We start from the raw sequence: 14,745 nt of genomic DNA, 5'->3' as shown, positions 1-14,745 counted from the left end.
AATTTCGCGAAATGGCGATTTAGCACGACCAGCCAGATCTTCATATTTAACAGCTCCAGGCTTTTTCTTATGTCGTTTTTAAAATCAAAAGTTTATGTGACTAAGCCCGAAACGATTCAACATCTTAAGGACAATATTCGTCACGAAATTAAAGAAATTCAGCCTCAGATGTTGCAGAATGTCATGAAAAGTGCCTCAAAAAGAGCCGAAAGTTGCATAGTGAATCGCGGTCACCATTTAGTCGATAAAATTTTTCAATCATAACGAAAAAAAATTGTAAAGACCAAATAAACTTTATGGAAATTAAACTTACTTTAGTTATAGGCAATCAAAATGGTAGTGGGACTTTTACTCTACCTGTTATTTAGATGCATTTATACAAATTTGAATATTAATGTCATTGCACCCATATAAATTAAAACGGTCTTGGTGTGTTTCGTGTCTTAATTAGCAAATAATGTCCAAAGGAAGAAAACTAAAGTGGAATAACTCAATACAGAGTGAACAAGTATAGAAATTCACCAATGACTACAGAAAAAAATCTTTTTAAATATGTTAAAATCATTAAATTATGCCCTTAACAGCTATCTTAACAATTATATGAAGTTTTCTCCAAACTGAAATAAGTTTTAAATTTACATAACTAAACTGGTGTTATTATTAATAGAAATCCCAGCCTCGTTCTAAAGGTATTTGTAGGAAAATTACGGAAACAAATCTGTAGACCTATTATAAGCCATAGTTATTACCATACTTTAGATATTACCTTACTTATTAGGTGCAAAAAAATAATGTTAAAAAAATTAATTATCTTCAAAAAATTGGTTTAATATTGTTCATTTTCAACAAATTTGAAGTGAAAAAAATAGGGATTATTTGTAGAGTAAGTTATGTCTACAATTATTAGTAGACTAGTCAATCAGTTATCCGTTTCCTCTCAGGGATAATGGATATTGACTTGTTGATGTTTGGCGATATAATTCATACGAAAAACTGCAGAGATATTTATTTTTACTCTATAATTTCATATAGCTTTATAGCAAAATTAAAAAATTGGTGAAACATATTTAATAAACAGAAATTATTACAACCTTGTCAGGTGTAAGCCTGATAGGCAGAAGTTCATTGATTAATTCTGCATCAGTGAGTAATTGTTCAAACAGAAACAAAAATGATGTGTGCGAAAAATTAATTGACATTTTTTAAAATGGATTTCGTTGGAGTGAATATCCACCGTCAATTATTTTTTCTACTTGAAAGGAAATCATTCAGAAATTTATTATTTCCTTTATCTATTTATATATACGATTGGGAAAAAGTATTTTCGATTTGTTTAATATTGTAGATACATTTAAAGTAGCCACACTTATTCAAAAAAGTCATACTGTAGTGTGTTTGAAGAAGAATCCTAGTAAATATCTACAACAAAGTTAAGTTCTAGTTGAAATATTCATTGAAAAAACTAGCTGATATTAAAATTAAGTGTTGACCATAGTGGGTATGATGTGAATATATAAGGAATGCATAGATACTGATACTGTTGAGACAATATTGAAAGTGTCTGAAATATACAAGGTACATGGAGTCTACTAAACCAAAAATATAGTTGCAAGAGAAGAATTCAGATCTACAGGATATATCACGACCACATAAGTGGTATAACACACAATTTAAAAGATAGATATCCACTATACACAAATACATTTAATACCTATTTCGACATATATATTTTATTTGGTGCAATTTTATTTCATTTCTTTTAATATTTTGACTACCTAGATTCAAAACCTTTATTAAAATATATTTATTTCAAATTACAGTAACTTTTACACTAATTGATTTAAAATATTAAACACTAAATATTATAATATAATATTTGTTATAATTACATTTCAGAGAGACAAAGTTTATATCACAACTTGTTTACTTTTAAAATGAGGGTGTTATTTAATATAATTGAGATAAGTGATAACTAATTTTTTTTAAATAAATCAAATAAATAAGCTTACTGACACAGTAGTCATTTTTTTTTTGAAAAAGTTAATAGATCAAAATTTACCATAAGGTAGCGTGGCCGAGCGGTCTAAGGCGCTGGTTTAAGGCACCAGTCTCTTCGGAGGCGTGGGTTCGAATCCCACCGCTGCCAAGATACTTTTTTAAATAATTCTTTCGGTTTTCTTTAACAATTTTCCATTAGATCCATTAGGCTCGTCCCGAGGGTCGACAAAAAGACAAACTTTTATTAAAAGGTTTATTGCTCGTTCAAACAACCTGACAAGCTTTATCCACCCCCGTTGCGGCGTATTCCGGTAAAAAAAGACTCTCCGACACGTCCAAATGGACAGCACGTATTCTCGGTTATAATTCCCGTAAAAACACCGATGCCAATCGAACGTTTTCTGAGAGAAAAAAAAAAAACGTTCTGCGACGACGGCGAGTTTGAAAAAAGTTCCGACGAACAAAGAGAACCGTGACGTCGGTCCGGAATTTTTATATGGAAATACCGGAAAATATTAATTTCGACAATGTATGCAGAGAAGGCGAATAAAAATCTAATTACGTTGTCGTTTCTACTACAAATAAAAAATTAAATAGTTGTTAATCAAATAAGAACATTTGCATTTTTTCTCAATTTACTTTTAGATACTCAATCAAAACAAAAGGATAATATTTATTTTTTTAAGTGCAATAAAGTCAACCTCTTGGATGTTTTAGTGACTAGACCTACAGCTTAACGGTCACACCGGTTGAAATTATCCCAGAGGACATCCGGTCTTATCCAGCCTGGTTACTGGCGTGACTGGGATCATTTTAGTTCTCGGATTTTATACTCTTGTCTATAGAATAATCACGAATATTAGACAAACATAGCCTCAGCAGGATTCGAACCTGCGACTATCGCAACAGTAGGACCGTTCTGTCACCTTTACCACTGCGCCATCAAGCCGGCTTGTTACTGAGTAAGATCCGAAGGAGTATGAAAGTTGTCATAGTCAGTAGAAGAAGTCTATATAGCTAAAATTCATACATAAACACAATGATAAGATCCACCACGATATAGCACAATGGCATATTTTCATAGATTAATTAAAAATAAGCCCTTCTGACTCTGTAGGTCATTCACTATATCTGAAAATATACTACAAGGACTTAGAATTAAAATATTAAGGTCATGGTTGGTAGGTATTCGCCCATTCTAAAATATTGTATATGGTGCTCGGCTGTTTACCAAATTCCTTGCTGTTTGTGTCTACGGGATAGCAGATGCCGACTAAATCACTAGACCAAAAACAAGTTAGCCACGCCGAGAAATATTGGTATCTCCACATAGAGTTGGGATTGATGAAGCAATTTGTAAAATCACCTCCCGGGGATGGAGATTGCTTCAAATCCATAGTTTTAAAGTTTCCAGGTCTCTCAAAAGCAAAGATGAAGGTCGGTGTTTACGTCGGACCAGACAGGCGGATCCTCAAAAAGAATGGAGGGTTGTTTTAAGAAAGACATGGAGATATTTTTTAGATTTTAGAGATATTTCAAGCTTTATGTTGCTTAATGAGTGTAAAAGTACATTTTCTTCATTCCCACATGGACTACATTCCAGAAAAAATGGAAAATGTCAGTGATGAGTAAGGTTTAGTGTGTGTTAGTGAATGTATATTAGATAAAAATATATGAATAACAAACAATAACATAAATTAATGTGCATGTTTTTTTAAAATATATATTAAAGGTATATGTTAAAATATCATCACAGGATTAACAGAATTGTCAATAAGAAGAATAATACGCACTCTTGTCAAGATGACAATTTTATATCTGTCTTTTAAAGAATGATGACATAAATGATGAATTTCATGTGATATCTTGGCGACGCAGAACAGTAGAGAAAAAAGTGTTCGTCTGAATATGGTGGCACAGTATAACATTATATTAAAGATAATTTTCTATATAGGGATTAGTGTTATAGGTTAAAGGATATAGAGTTATTATATAGAGATTATTTAAGATTATAGGATGAATTATTATTTCTGCAAAACAAACTGGAAATGGACTAGACAACCAAACAGTTCAAAATCAATGAAGCCCAAGACTTGAGAAACTTTCAAACAGCTTTCCAGTCGATGATTCAACTATTTCCTAACATTTATATGTCATGAGAAAGATCAATAGGAGGTAAATTGGCTACCACACAAATTGACTAAAAATATGATTTCCAATAGTTTCATTCCTCGCCGGACAAAGAAGGAAAGTCTATTTCAAAAAGTATATGCTAAAGGCAAACAAAACTATTACAGATAATATTTTCCAACGTCAATGAATGTCAATGACGCCTTCTTACAAAAAAGATTATTTTTGTTTTATAAAGAAAAAGAGTAACAGACACACTTTCAGATTAGACTTTGCGAGAGTTGTGAGGGATACACTGTTGCAGCTCGAACTTCTACAACACCCAGCGTACTCAGCCGATATTAGTGGCTTATGATTACCACATCGCTCCCAAATCAACAATCATTATTTTGACACATCACCAATTTTCCAGAAGAAGGAAATCGTGTAAATTATCTTGGTTTTTATTGTACCATTTTTTATCACTAAATGTCTTTTTAAAGGGAACAAATGATTAGTGGGTGGTTTGATAAGTACCAAGTATCCTTTTAGCTCGATACGCTTGACCTAGCTCCAGTTTCTTTAACCCGTCTGAAAAATACGTTTTCTCGAGGCCTGCAAAGTGGGCCGGTAAAGTAAATTTCTGCCCGGTGAGTGACTTTTTCAAGTTCGAAATAAAAAAGTAGTACGCGGCCAAATCTGTAGAATACGTGGGATGAGAGAGCTGTTCGTAGCCCAATTCGACCAATTTGGTAGTGGCAAGTGCGGAAGTGTGAGCCGGTGCGTTGTCATGGTGGAAGAACACTTTTTTCTTTGCCAAATATGGCAGTTTTTTCTGCATTTCGGCGTCGAGCCGAACCAATAATTCGGCATGGAGTAGTCCTGTGACCGTTCTGCCCTTCTCCAGGTAGTCGATATAGACCACACGATGGCCACAACATTTCCGGCCGATAAGATATTTCTTCGACTTCTTGGGAACACGTTCACCCAGTGAAGTCCGCTGTTTCGACTATTCGTCTATTTCGACTTGGTCTCTAGTGTGTACTAGTGGATCCATCCGCCGACGGTCATAAAACGGCGCATAAAATCCTTTGCATTGCGCTTAAATAGCGTCAAATAATGCTCCGAAGTGGTTTCACTGTTGGGCTTGTTGTCTGGAGTGAGCAAACGTGGCACCCATCGCGCCGACAGCTTCCTCATATTCCTTCTTCCTTCTATTTTATGTGTATATCGATAAAAAATTATTAATGGAAATAATCAATATAAAAACAAAGCCAAAAGCTATGGAAAGAAATAGCTTCGACTGCCTCGCTATTAAGAGAAAAGGTTACTATTTGGAGACCTAAATGTAGGTTAAGCTGACTTCTATAGTAAGCTTTGACATTACCAAATAAAAATCCTTAAGTTTAATTTATATTCCTATTGTAAGCTCTGAACAATATTCAATAATGATGTTAGACTTTCGTTCGAGGAAGTATTAATGGGTGCCATGCCATTCTAATATCGATTGTAATTAAAACAAAAAAAAACGTCTCAAAAAGTCGGTGTTTTGTATAAAAACCGTTCCGATATCAATAACCGTCAAGCGGAACTGGAAACGTTAATTTTCCCAATCGGGGAAAAGCCAGATACTAATGGGTTTCGCCGACTGTTAAAAATTTCCCACCCCGGGCAACCGCCGCGCGCCCAAAATTTATCGCTGAACGCGGATTAATATCGAGCCTGTTTTCCAGGCGTTCAAACTAATTGTTCCGGGTGATATTTGACGGAAAAACGGAGAAAACCCAACTAACAATAACGCTGTCGGTCGACCCACGTCTCCACGCTAATAATTCCTGTCTTTCCCTCGTCTGTGACTAACATGTTTCCAGTTCCGGGAGAGGTTTGGATATTAGCGGACTCTAAACCGACGAACTCGCTGGATTAATTCCTTTTTATTAAGAATGTCTCTTCTCATTCCTTTATTAAATTTTAATCGTGGTTTATATCATTTTCTGCACTCTAAACAAATTAAATCGTTGGTGTAATATCATTATTTCCCTATTATATCTTAAAATATTTATAAAATTTTATAAATATCCTTTCGATTATGAATAGTTCTAATCTATGCTACTAGTTTGGTAAACTAACACTTTTTATAGTAACTTTAAACTTATTCCTGCCTTTTCATCGTCTATTTTCTACATGTCTAACGTCTGATGTCTGACTAACATGTTTCGAGTTCCGAGAGCGCTTTGAATATTAGCGTACTCTAAGCCGACGAACTCGTTATATTCATTGCTTTATATTAAGACTATCTCATTATTCCTTTATTGTATTTTAATCATGATTTCTATTCATGATTATATGTACATCTGGTGGTATTATGGATTCATTATATATTATTTCTTCATATATGATATTAGCACAAATATGGCAAATAATTATCAAATAACTTAAAATTGAAAACTAACTAACTAGAGACGTAATTATACTACAGTGACTGCTGTATTAATTATAATGACTATTTCTATAAGTTTGTACACTCTAAACAAATGAACTCGTTGGTGTAACATCATTATTTTCTTATTATATTTTAAAATATTTATAAAATTAAAAAATCTATTAAATGTTCTTGTTTTGTTCTTGTTAGTTCAAGTTTCCTCAAAACAATTTTAATATTAGCATGTACTAAGTTGAGGGTTTCGTTGAAAACTTATCATACTAGAGTAAAAAATTACTAATTCAAAAACTAAATAAAAGAGCTGTGTTACATTATTTTTTAATTGTGTAATTTTTATATTGACAGACATTATCAAATAATTAAATCAGACTCCAACCCATGTTTTAATCTATGTACTCGACCAAGAATTAGTACACAATCGTTTCTTATTAGGCTATTATATCGAAAAATTAGGTAAAAAATACAAACAATATTTTTTATTCTTCGTCGTAGAATATCTGATAAAATATTTTTATATAAAAAGTCAGTTTTTTATTAAACGTTTTCATTTACCAGCTATTAAATAACACAATAATGTTGACGTGATTAAAATTATGAACAAATAACGTTCAAAATGATTAGAAAGTGGAAATGCTTGAAGACGCTACTTGAATGTTAACTTATTCTAAATCAATGACCTCGTTGAATACTGTAAATGTTCCAACAAGTAAAATAAGAATTGAAAATGCACTTCTTTCTCTGTAGGTCTTGATCTTGATAATTAAAAAAGCTTCTTAAAAATAATTTAAATTTTAGCCCACATCAACTAAACGTTCTCAATATTAAATTGTTCAAATTATTTTATTATATTTGTTTCGACTGTAACGTTCAAATGAGTGAATAGAAAATCGTTTCCTCTAAATAAAAGAACTCGTTGAATACTGTAAACGAATGTATTGATTGTTAACAATGTTAAAACAAGTAAAAGAAGAATAGAAACTGGAGCTCGTTCTCTGTAAGCATCGATCTCATGTTAATTAAAAAAGTTTCTTAAAACTTATTTAAATTGTCATATATTAATTTAACGTTTTCAATGTTAAGTTATTTAAATGTTATTATTCAAAAATACCATTTAAATATTAGCTTACTCTAAAACAATGAACTCGTTGCATACTTTAAACTAATTTATTGATTGTTAACTACCATAAAAGAAGCAAAATTAGAAATGAGAATGGACTCATTCTCTATAAGCCTCGATCTAGCTTCGAATCCATTTACATTTTAGCGTATATCGAATCAATAATATTACTTAGGCTTCTCCGCATCTAATATTATTTTAATTTCCAGGCCGCTTCTACAAGTCAAATAAAAAGTTACCAACTTGAGTGAAATAAAAACTAAAAATGAACTTTCTTCTCGCTAAGTCTCGTTCTTGTTAGTCCCAACTTCGCTATAATTTAAAAACCATTTTAATATTCGCATACTCTAAATCGACGAACTCGTCGTATCCAGAAAACTTTTTATTGGCCTTCTATTTTACGTTAATAAGTTCCAAATAGTATAAATAAGTTTCCGATGTAAATTTGTATTTTATTCGATTTTTCTTCTTAAAGAATCATTTTTATTTGAAAAATAATCGTAATATTAACATACTCTATCCCACAAAGCTCGTTGAAATATTTTATTATGTTTTTCAACTGAATCAAGACTTTTTGATAAAAAAACATGGTCGAAATATATTATATAATATAATGAAGACACTTTTGATAAAAAATGTTATATTAGATCGTCGAAATATGTTGGATCCTCGTTCGGCAAACCGTTTTTAAAACTACAAAGAACCATATTTTAATGGAAAAGTGCGGGCGAGACAATGATAAAACCTTGAGAAGATAGGAGAGCTGTTATTTTATGTTTTAAAACTCAAGTAAATCCTAAAAGAAGGGCCAAAGGGATTCTCTCCCTCTTTCTGGTCTCCTCTTCTCGGATCTCCTTCGGTCTCGAGAAGATATTTCGTAAATTAAAAGGGATCGAAAGTGGAATAAGTGTCAACGGCAATTATATTAATCATCTAAAATGTGCAGAGTATATTGTTTTACTTTCGTTGGAGAGTCGACGGAAGTAAGGTTGGAGACGCATACAAGATCGGCGAGGGAGATGTATCGTCTGGAGGCAATTGTGTCGATAAAAGCTCCAGGCGGAGACAGAAACGTCCTTAAGTTGGTTAGAGGTAAAATATAATTAATTTATGACGATTGCGTGAAATGAAATGCTGGAAAGGACGAAGCTTTGTTTCTAAATAGTCACCACTACTTTAAGAAAACAATTCTTTTTTTATTACCCTTAGTGGCCCCACAATCCGCCCAATATATATATATATATATATATATATATATATATATATATATATATATATACTGTTCGAACCTCACTGGAGTTGTAGACAATAACGCTGCAAAAACTCCGCAAATAGATTGATACATTCACACTTCATTTCCCGATAACGGAGGTTGCAGGCGAAGGCGTAAGCCGTGTTGCCGTTGCACCGCCTGCGATTGTCAGGATAAAATATGACGCGAAAGGCCAGACAACGCGAATAAAGTGTTGCGGAGACAGGCGGGACGTAGAGGGGTAATTTTGTAACAAACGAGCCGGGGAAAAATGGCAGTACGCCTACGAAACACGCATAAATCGAAACAGAAAAAAGAATACAGAAAAAAAAATGTTTCTTATGAACATATAGAATGGTTTTTATATTAGATAAAACAAGAGAATTTCGACATTTCGATCGCAACCATCGATCGGTTTTACTCTAACTCATTCTAAATTAATTAACTCGTTGGAAGCCTGGTAATTGATTTGATTGAATTGAATGATACATCATGTACAAGAAGTATGGGCGAAGTGTAAAAAGTATATAGAAAAAAACGGTTCTTGGTAATATATAAAACGGTTCTATATTAGATAGAACAAGAATTTTACTTACTCTATATTAATGAACTCGTTGGAAACCTGGAAATTGATGGTGCTTGAGATTTCCCTTACAGATAAAATCATCGTTTATACCTGAAAATTATTTCTAAAGATTGCTTTGGTTTATTCTCCGAAAATTTCGAATCCTTCTCAGAAATTACAAATTATAAAGGATACGATATACGTTTTGATAAGTTAATTGAATTAGAATTGTCTCTGATTAAATTATATTACAGTTTATATATATATATATATATATATATATATATATATATATATATATATATATATATATATACATATATATATATATACACATTATATATACATTTTATACCCACTAGATTTGATACCGGGATAAACTTGTATTTTAATAATTTCCACTTACCTCAAAATGAATTAATTGTTCTCTTATTTTCAACAAGCTTAGAGATATAGAGAGTGTAAAATTTAAATAAGAACATAACTTAACTAATAAAAAAATCCTACGTTGCTTGAACAAACCACACTAAAGAATATTCGCTGAAGCAGTTCAAGGTCATGCTTCGAAAAACCAAAAAGGACAAAACAGAGTCTTTAGACGACGGCCTTATTACTTACACTCAAATAGCATTAAAATAAGCCTCAATAATTAAATATAGGATATTTTGGAGGCATAGCGATAAAAAAATCGTAAATTCTTTAAAATTAATCAACTTGACTATATGTCCAACGAGACGGTAAATTTAGAGTCTGTGAAATACGAATAGACCTTTCTTTTCGGAATAAACACACTCTTATACGAGATCGGACCACAAAATAAATAGATTATTTCTTTTTAGAACCAATTTTACTTTGGGATATCCCCTTGAAAGTACTCTTTCTTCGAAATTCGGAAACTCCTTTGTTCTTTTGCTTTTCAAAGTTTTTTTTGGATAGAAAAAGCTACACGACGCTATGTCTGATAAATATGGAGGCAGATTTCTAATAATGTTATTTTTTCACCTTCATAAACCAGAAATTAAATGTCTGAACAAATTTGTCCATATCACAAAAAGTCCAATATCAACAGTAATTTTTGGAATTTTTTGGAATTTTTCCTAATTGCTAAGCGTTCATAATAAATGATTAAACTTTTTTGCTTTCATCAGTTGTTGGTGTGTTACTCTGCTCTCACCGAGTTTTTAATATGTCCAAGACTTTCTTAAACTTCATAAGATTTTTTAAAATAAATTGCAATGTATAATATATAATATATAAAAACTGACATCAACGGTGCTAAAAGACTTGTCAACTAAATAGACAAAAAAGTAAACAACCAATATAGCGAAAAATTAATAGATACCTGTACATTCTTGCCAATATATAAATAAAAAAAATCGGCGGCGAAATATCAGACTTATTTATTTTTCAAAACTCACTCTGCATTTCCAACGAGTTCGTAAATTTAGAGTCTTTTACTGTCGTAAATTCTAAACACGAACAAGCCTTACCCGACAGAAACAGATCTTGCAGAGCCTGCACGCTCTGACACAGGATAGCCCACGTCTCCGCTTCTAGTAATCCTGACGGCCTGGTAGCCAGCAAATCTGCCAGACACGCCTTCCGTTGACGAAAACCGATGTTGCCGCCCACGCCGTCTTCCGTGCCGTTGCCGGCGACGCTGCTGCTACTGGTTGACGTCGATCGCGGTCTGGACATCCTGCAACAAAACAAAGAGGCGATCGATTCGTTGAACTGACGATACGATTAAAGGCTTTCCATTAAAACCGAATCAGTTACCAGCTGGAATGGGGCCTCCGACGAGCACGCCGCGAATTAGCGGTCGCCGCGGTCCCCATTTACAATTAACCGGGCTCGCTTAACTTTACACTGACCCAAAAAGGTTAAAACGTTTTTTTAGAGTTAATTTTAAATCGATAAATCAAGCGAATTTATGTACGCGCTGTAAAACATTTAACGACCGAATCGTGTCATTACGGTCTCAATACATGTTCAAATATTATCTCTGATGGACGGAAATAATGTCTATATTATAGTGTAATTTTATTTTAATGTGTATAAAACATCGACCCTTAATTAATGGATAAGTAATAAAATAACTTTTGAACAAAGCTGTTATAACAAAGTAAATTTGTTTCATCAGTTCACTTTTATTGGAAATGATATATAAATTGTTCCAAAGCTTATTTTGTTTTGATTCTTATGTATAAATAATCAAACCACCTTTCGTACCATTAAGTGGTGTAAGTGTGCTATATTTCGTATCTGTTGGAACATCATGTTAAGTTAAATGTTTGCTTTGATCAGTATTATACCTTTCTTCTATATTTGTTCTCTGATGTAAATTTTCCCAGACTAACTTAGGTTGTCTCATGGTTCTTAAGCTCTCCGTCCTTGCTTCCCTGACCCTGTTATCTGTTCCATGCCCTGCAAATGGCCCCATCGAAAGTCGTCTCATTTCTATATACTCGTTTAATCGTTCTATTTCTATTCTATTAGAAGTGTCAGTGTTAGTTTAAACTATCAGAGTTCTGAATATTCCAATACCCTAATTGCAGTAGTGTCTTTAAGGTTAAGGATTTTATTTATGAATGCAGCACATTCATAAATTCAATCTTGTAGTTATTATAAAGGTGATTTTTTATTGTCTGTAATTACAGTGTATATGTTTGTCCCATAAATCATTCTTAGACTTTTACTTTTTACTCCTCTTTGTTCTAATATAACTCAAAATATTTCTATTTCTACTCTGCCGACGTTTAGTCACTTCAATAGCTCATAAATTCTTGATCCATTTACATTGAATTAGTATCTAGATTATTATTCAAGGTGGCATGTAAATATTAACTTTAATGAAAGCAAATTCTAGCAAATATATTATATGTTAAAAAAGATAACCACATTCACAAGAACACAAAAATTAGGCCTAAAAAACGTAACAAATCGACAGAACCGGATTTTACAGGCCTAACTCGATTATATATATATATATATATATATATATATATATATATATATATATATATATAATCCTAAATATAAAAAAATACTACCCTGCAATATTCCAATAGACGTCTTACAAGCATTTGGGACTAATCTACAACTGTTGGAGACATATATTTTTGAAAGATTTTTTATAATATTGCATGAAACGACATTCTCAACATTCATGCTGGAGTTCCCTAGGGTATTATTTCGGGACTACTCATGGGTCAGCCGTCCATTCTTAATATCCCAACTACAAAAGAAGCCTAAGACCATAGAACAAGTAGCAGCCAATAAGGACTAGAAACTGAAAAAAACAGCTCAATAGCTCCAAATCGGATTGTGTTAATTTTAATTTTTCATTACAGCGAAATGACAAAAACCTAATTATATAATTTGACGGATGCCCATTTCCTCAAGCAAAATAAGTTAGGTATTTAACTTCCATCGGCATCCATCTTCATGTTAGATTGAATTAAAATTCTCGTGTTAAACAAAAAGCAGAGTTCGGAATCAAGCTCAAAGAACCTAACTAATTAGTCGGAAGATATTCTCAACTTGACCTAAAATGAAAGAGATTAACTTGTCAGTTAATTATAAAGCCAATATGGATCTATGGGGTGCAGATATTAAAATATCAAATCAACTAGTAATCTAACGCTGCCATAACAAAGTTCCACCACCAATTTCCAATACTTATCGCTATGTAACCAATGTATGTATGTGAAGAAATGCACGACGACCTCAAAATCAAATATATTTACGTTAAGTTATCCAAGATTTCGCCTTAAAAACTGAATTAAGTTTATTAAATCTTAGCAACGTGGAAGCAATACAGCTACTGGACAACACGCAGAAAATCAGACAATGGGAGCGAACCATTGAATATGAACTTGAATAATGTAAAGTGTTACTCTTAATTTTAGCTTATGTAGTTTAATTTTATTTTAACTTTGGAAATACATACTGATGCATTAATCCCGTACTCGTCTTGCTTGGCTATTAATGCAAGTACAACAAAATAGTAGTAATCAAATAATTTGTGCATTAAGATTCTACTAAACATACTAATGTAAGATACAAGTGATAAAAAAATAGAATTATAAAGTTTTAACCGAAATCAACAGCTGTCACGTCATGATAAGTTTTCACAAATATTTAAAGAGCTCCAACAGCGATTTTATTCAAATTAAAAAAAAAAGTAATGAATGTCTAAAATTTAATTTTACGCTGATAATTTTTACGCATAATAATTAAAATATTAATACGGGTAAAAATGCCAATAACAAATATTAAAACGAATTTTTGAATATGACACTTCACTACATAGTCAAACAAAGTCGCCTTTTCTGTCCCTATATCCCTATGTATGCGCTTAAATCTTTAAAACTACGCAACGGATTTTGATGCGGTTTTTTTCAATAGATAGAGTGATTCAAGAGGAAGGTTTATATGTATAATACATGTATAATATACTAAGGCAACATTGCTAATTTTAGAGGTTTCTAACGTGATGTCGTAAATTAACCTATTTTTTTAGGCTTATTTAGCAATTAGCAAAAACGCTGCCTAACCCTACGAGTTAGATCAAATTAATGTACTACAGTATTGTACACCATAAAAAGGTCTACAAAAAAGTCCGCGATGGTATATGTTTATCTTTTAGGGATAACCCACATTAACCATTTTTATTGTTTACTTTTTACGTGAGAAAATGGCTTATTTACGAAGCTATTTTAAGCAATACGGCATTAATCCTTATCGAATTAAGTACCTTAAATACAGTGTGCAATTAATATAGATCAATATGGTTCCTTACAGCATGTAAATTAAACAAATATTTTCGGAGATATTACAAATTTAAAATTTGCGTTTAAAAATGTGTAATGTAATAAAAATTGTATGAATTTAGATATTCCAAAGATAGCAGGAAATCTTCATAGTAAGTATAGGGGAAGAGGAATTGTTTTACTCCAAATTTAATGCGTGCAGGCCAAGGGCAGTAATGAATGAATCAAAAATACTGGATCGACTTTAATCATGTTTTCATTGAGTGACATAGGCATATATATTTTATGCCCGTGCAAAGTCGGAGCGGGCCGCTATGTTTTTATATACAACGTTCATATTTTTTCTGTAGTGTATTTAATTTAGTATCAGCATTGCACCCCTGCGAAGCCGGGGCGGGTCGCTAGTTATATATATAATATACATTGTAGTTAAGCTTCATAATTTATAGAGGTATGATAGCCAGATGTCAAAAATATGTCAATTTC

The 14,745-nt window shown here is 32.3% G+C and overlaps 1 protein-coding gene and 1 non-coding gene across 4 annotated transcripts in view; one reads left to right on the top strand and one right to left on the bottom strand.

Moving 5' to 3' along the window:
- Positions 1-14,745, bottom strand: part of LOC143192873 (tyrosine-protein phosphatase non-receptor type 13) — a 218,237-nt gene that overhangs the window by 68,878 nt on the left and 134,614 nt on the right. For all 3 annotated transcript variants that reach the window (XM_076398648.1, XM_076398657.1, XM_076398640.1), the window contains one exon: positions 10,975-11,183. In XM_076398648.1, the coding sequence (XP_076254763.1) occupies positions 10,975-11,182 (208 nt within the window). In that variant the 5' untranslated portion in view covers position 11,183. The remainder of the gene's footprint in view (positions 1-10,974; positions 11,184-14,745) is intronic.
- TRNAL-AAG (transfer RNA leucine (anticodon AAG)) lies at positions 2,065-2,146 on the top strand. Its single transcript has one exon. It is a non-coding gene; the product is annotated as a tRNA-Leu (tRNA).

This window comes from Rhynchophorus ferrugineus, unplaced genomic scaffold (assembly GCF_030347505.1).
Source record: "Rhynchophorus ferrugineus isolate W39M unplaced genomic scaffold, kcgeb_rfMv2 rfM1, whole genome shotgun sequence".
Classification (NCBI taxonomy): domain Eukaryota; kingdom Metazoa; phylum Arthropoda; class Insecta; order Coleoptera; family Curculionidae; genus Rhynchophorus; species Rhynchophorus ferrugineus.
The sequence above is the reverse complement of the archived record's forward strand: the minus strand, read 5'-3'. Positions and strand labels throughout refer to the sequence as shown.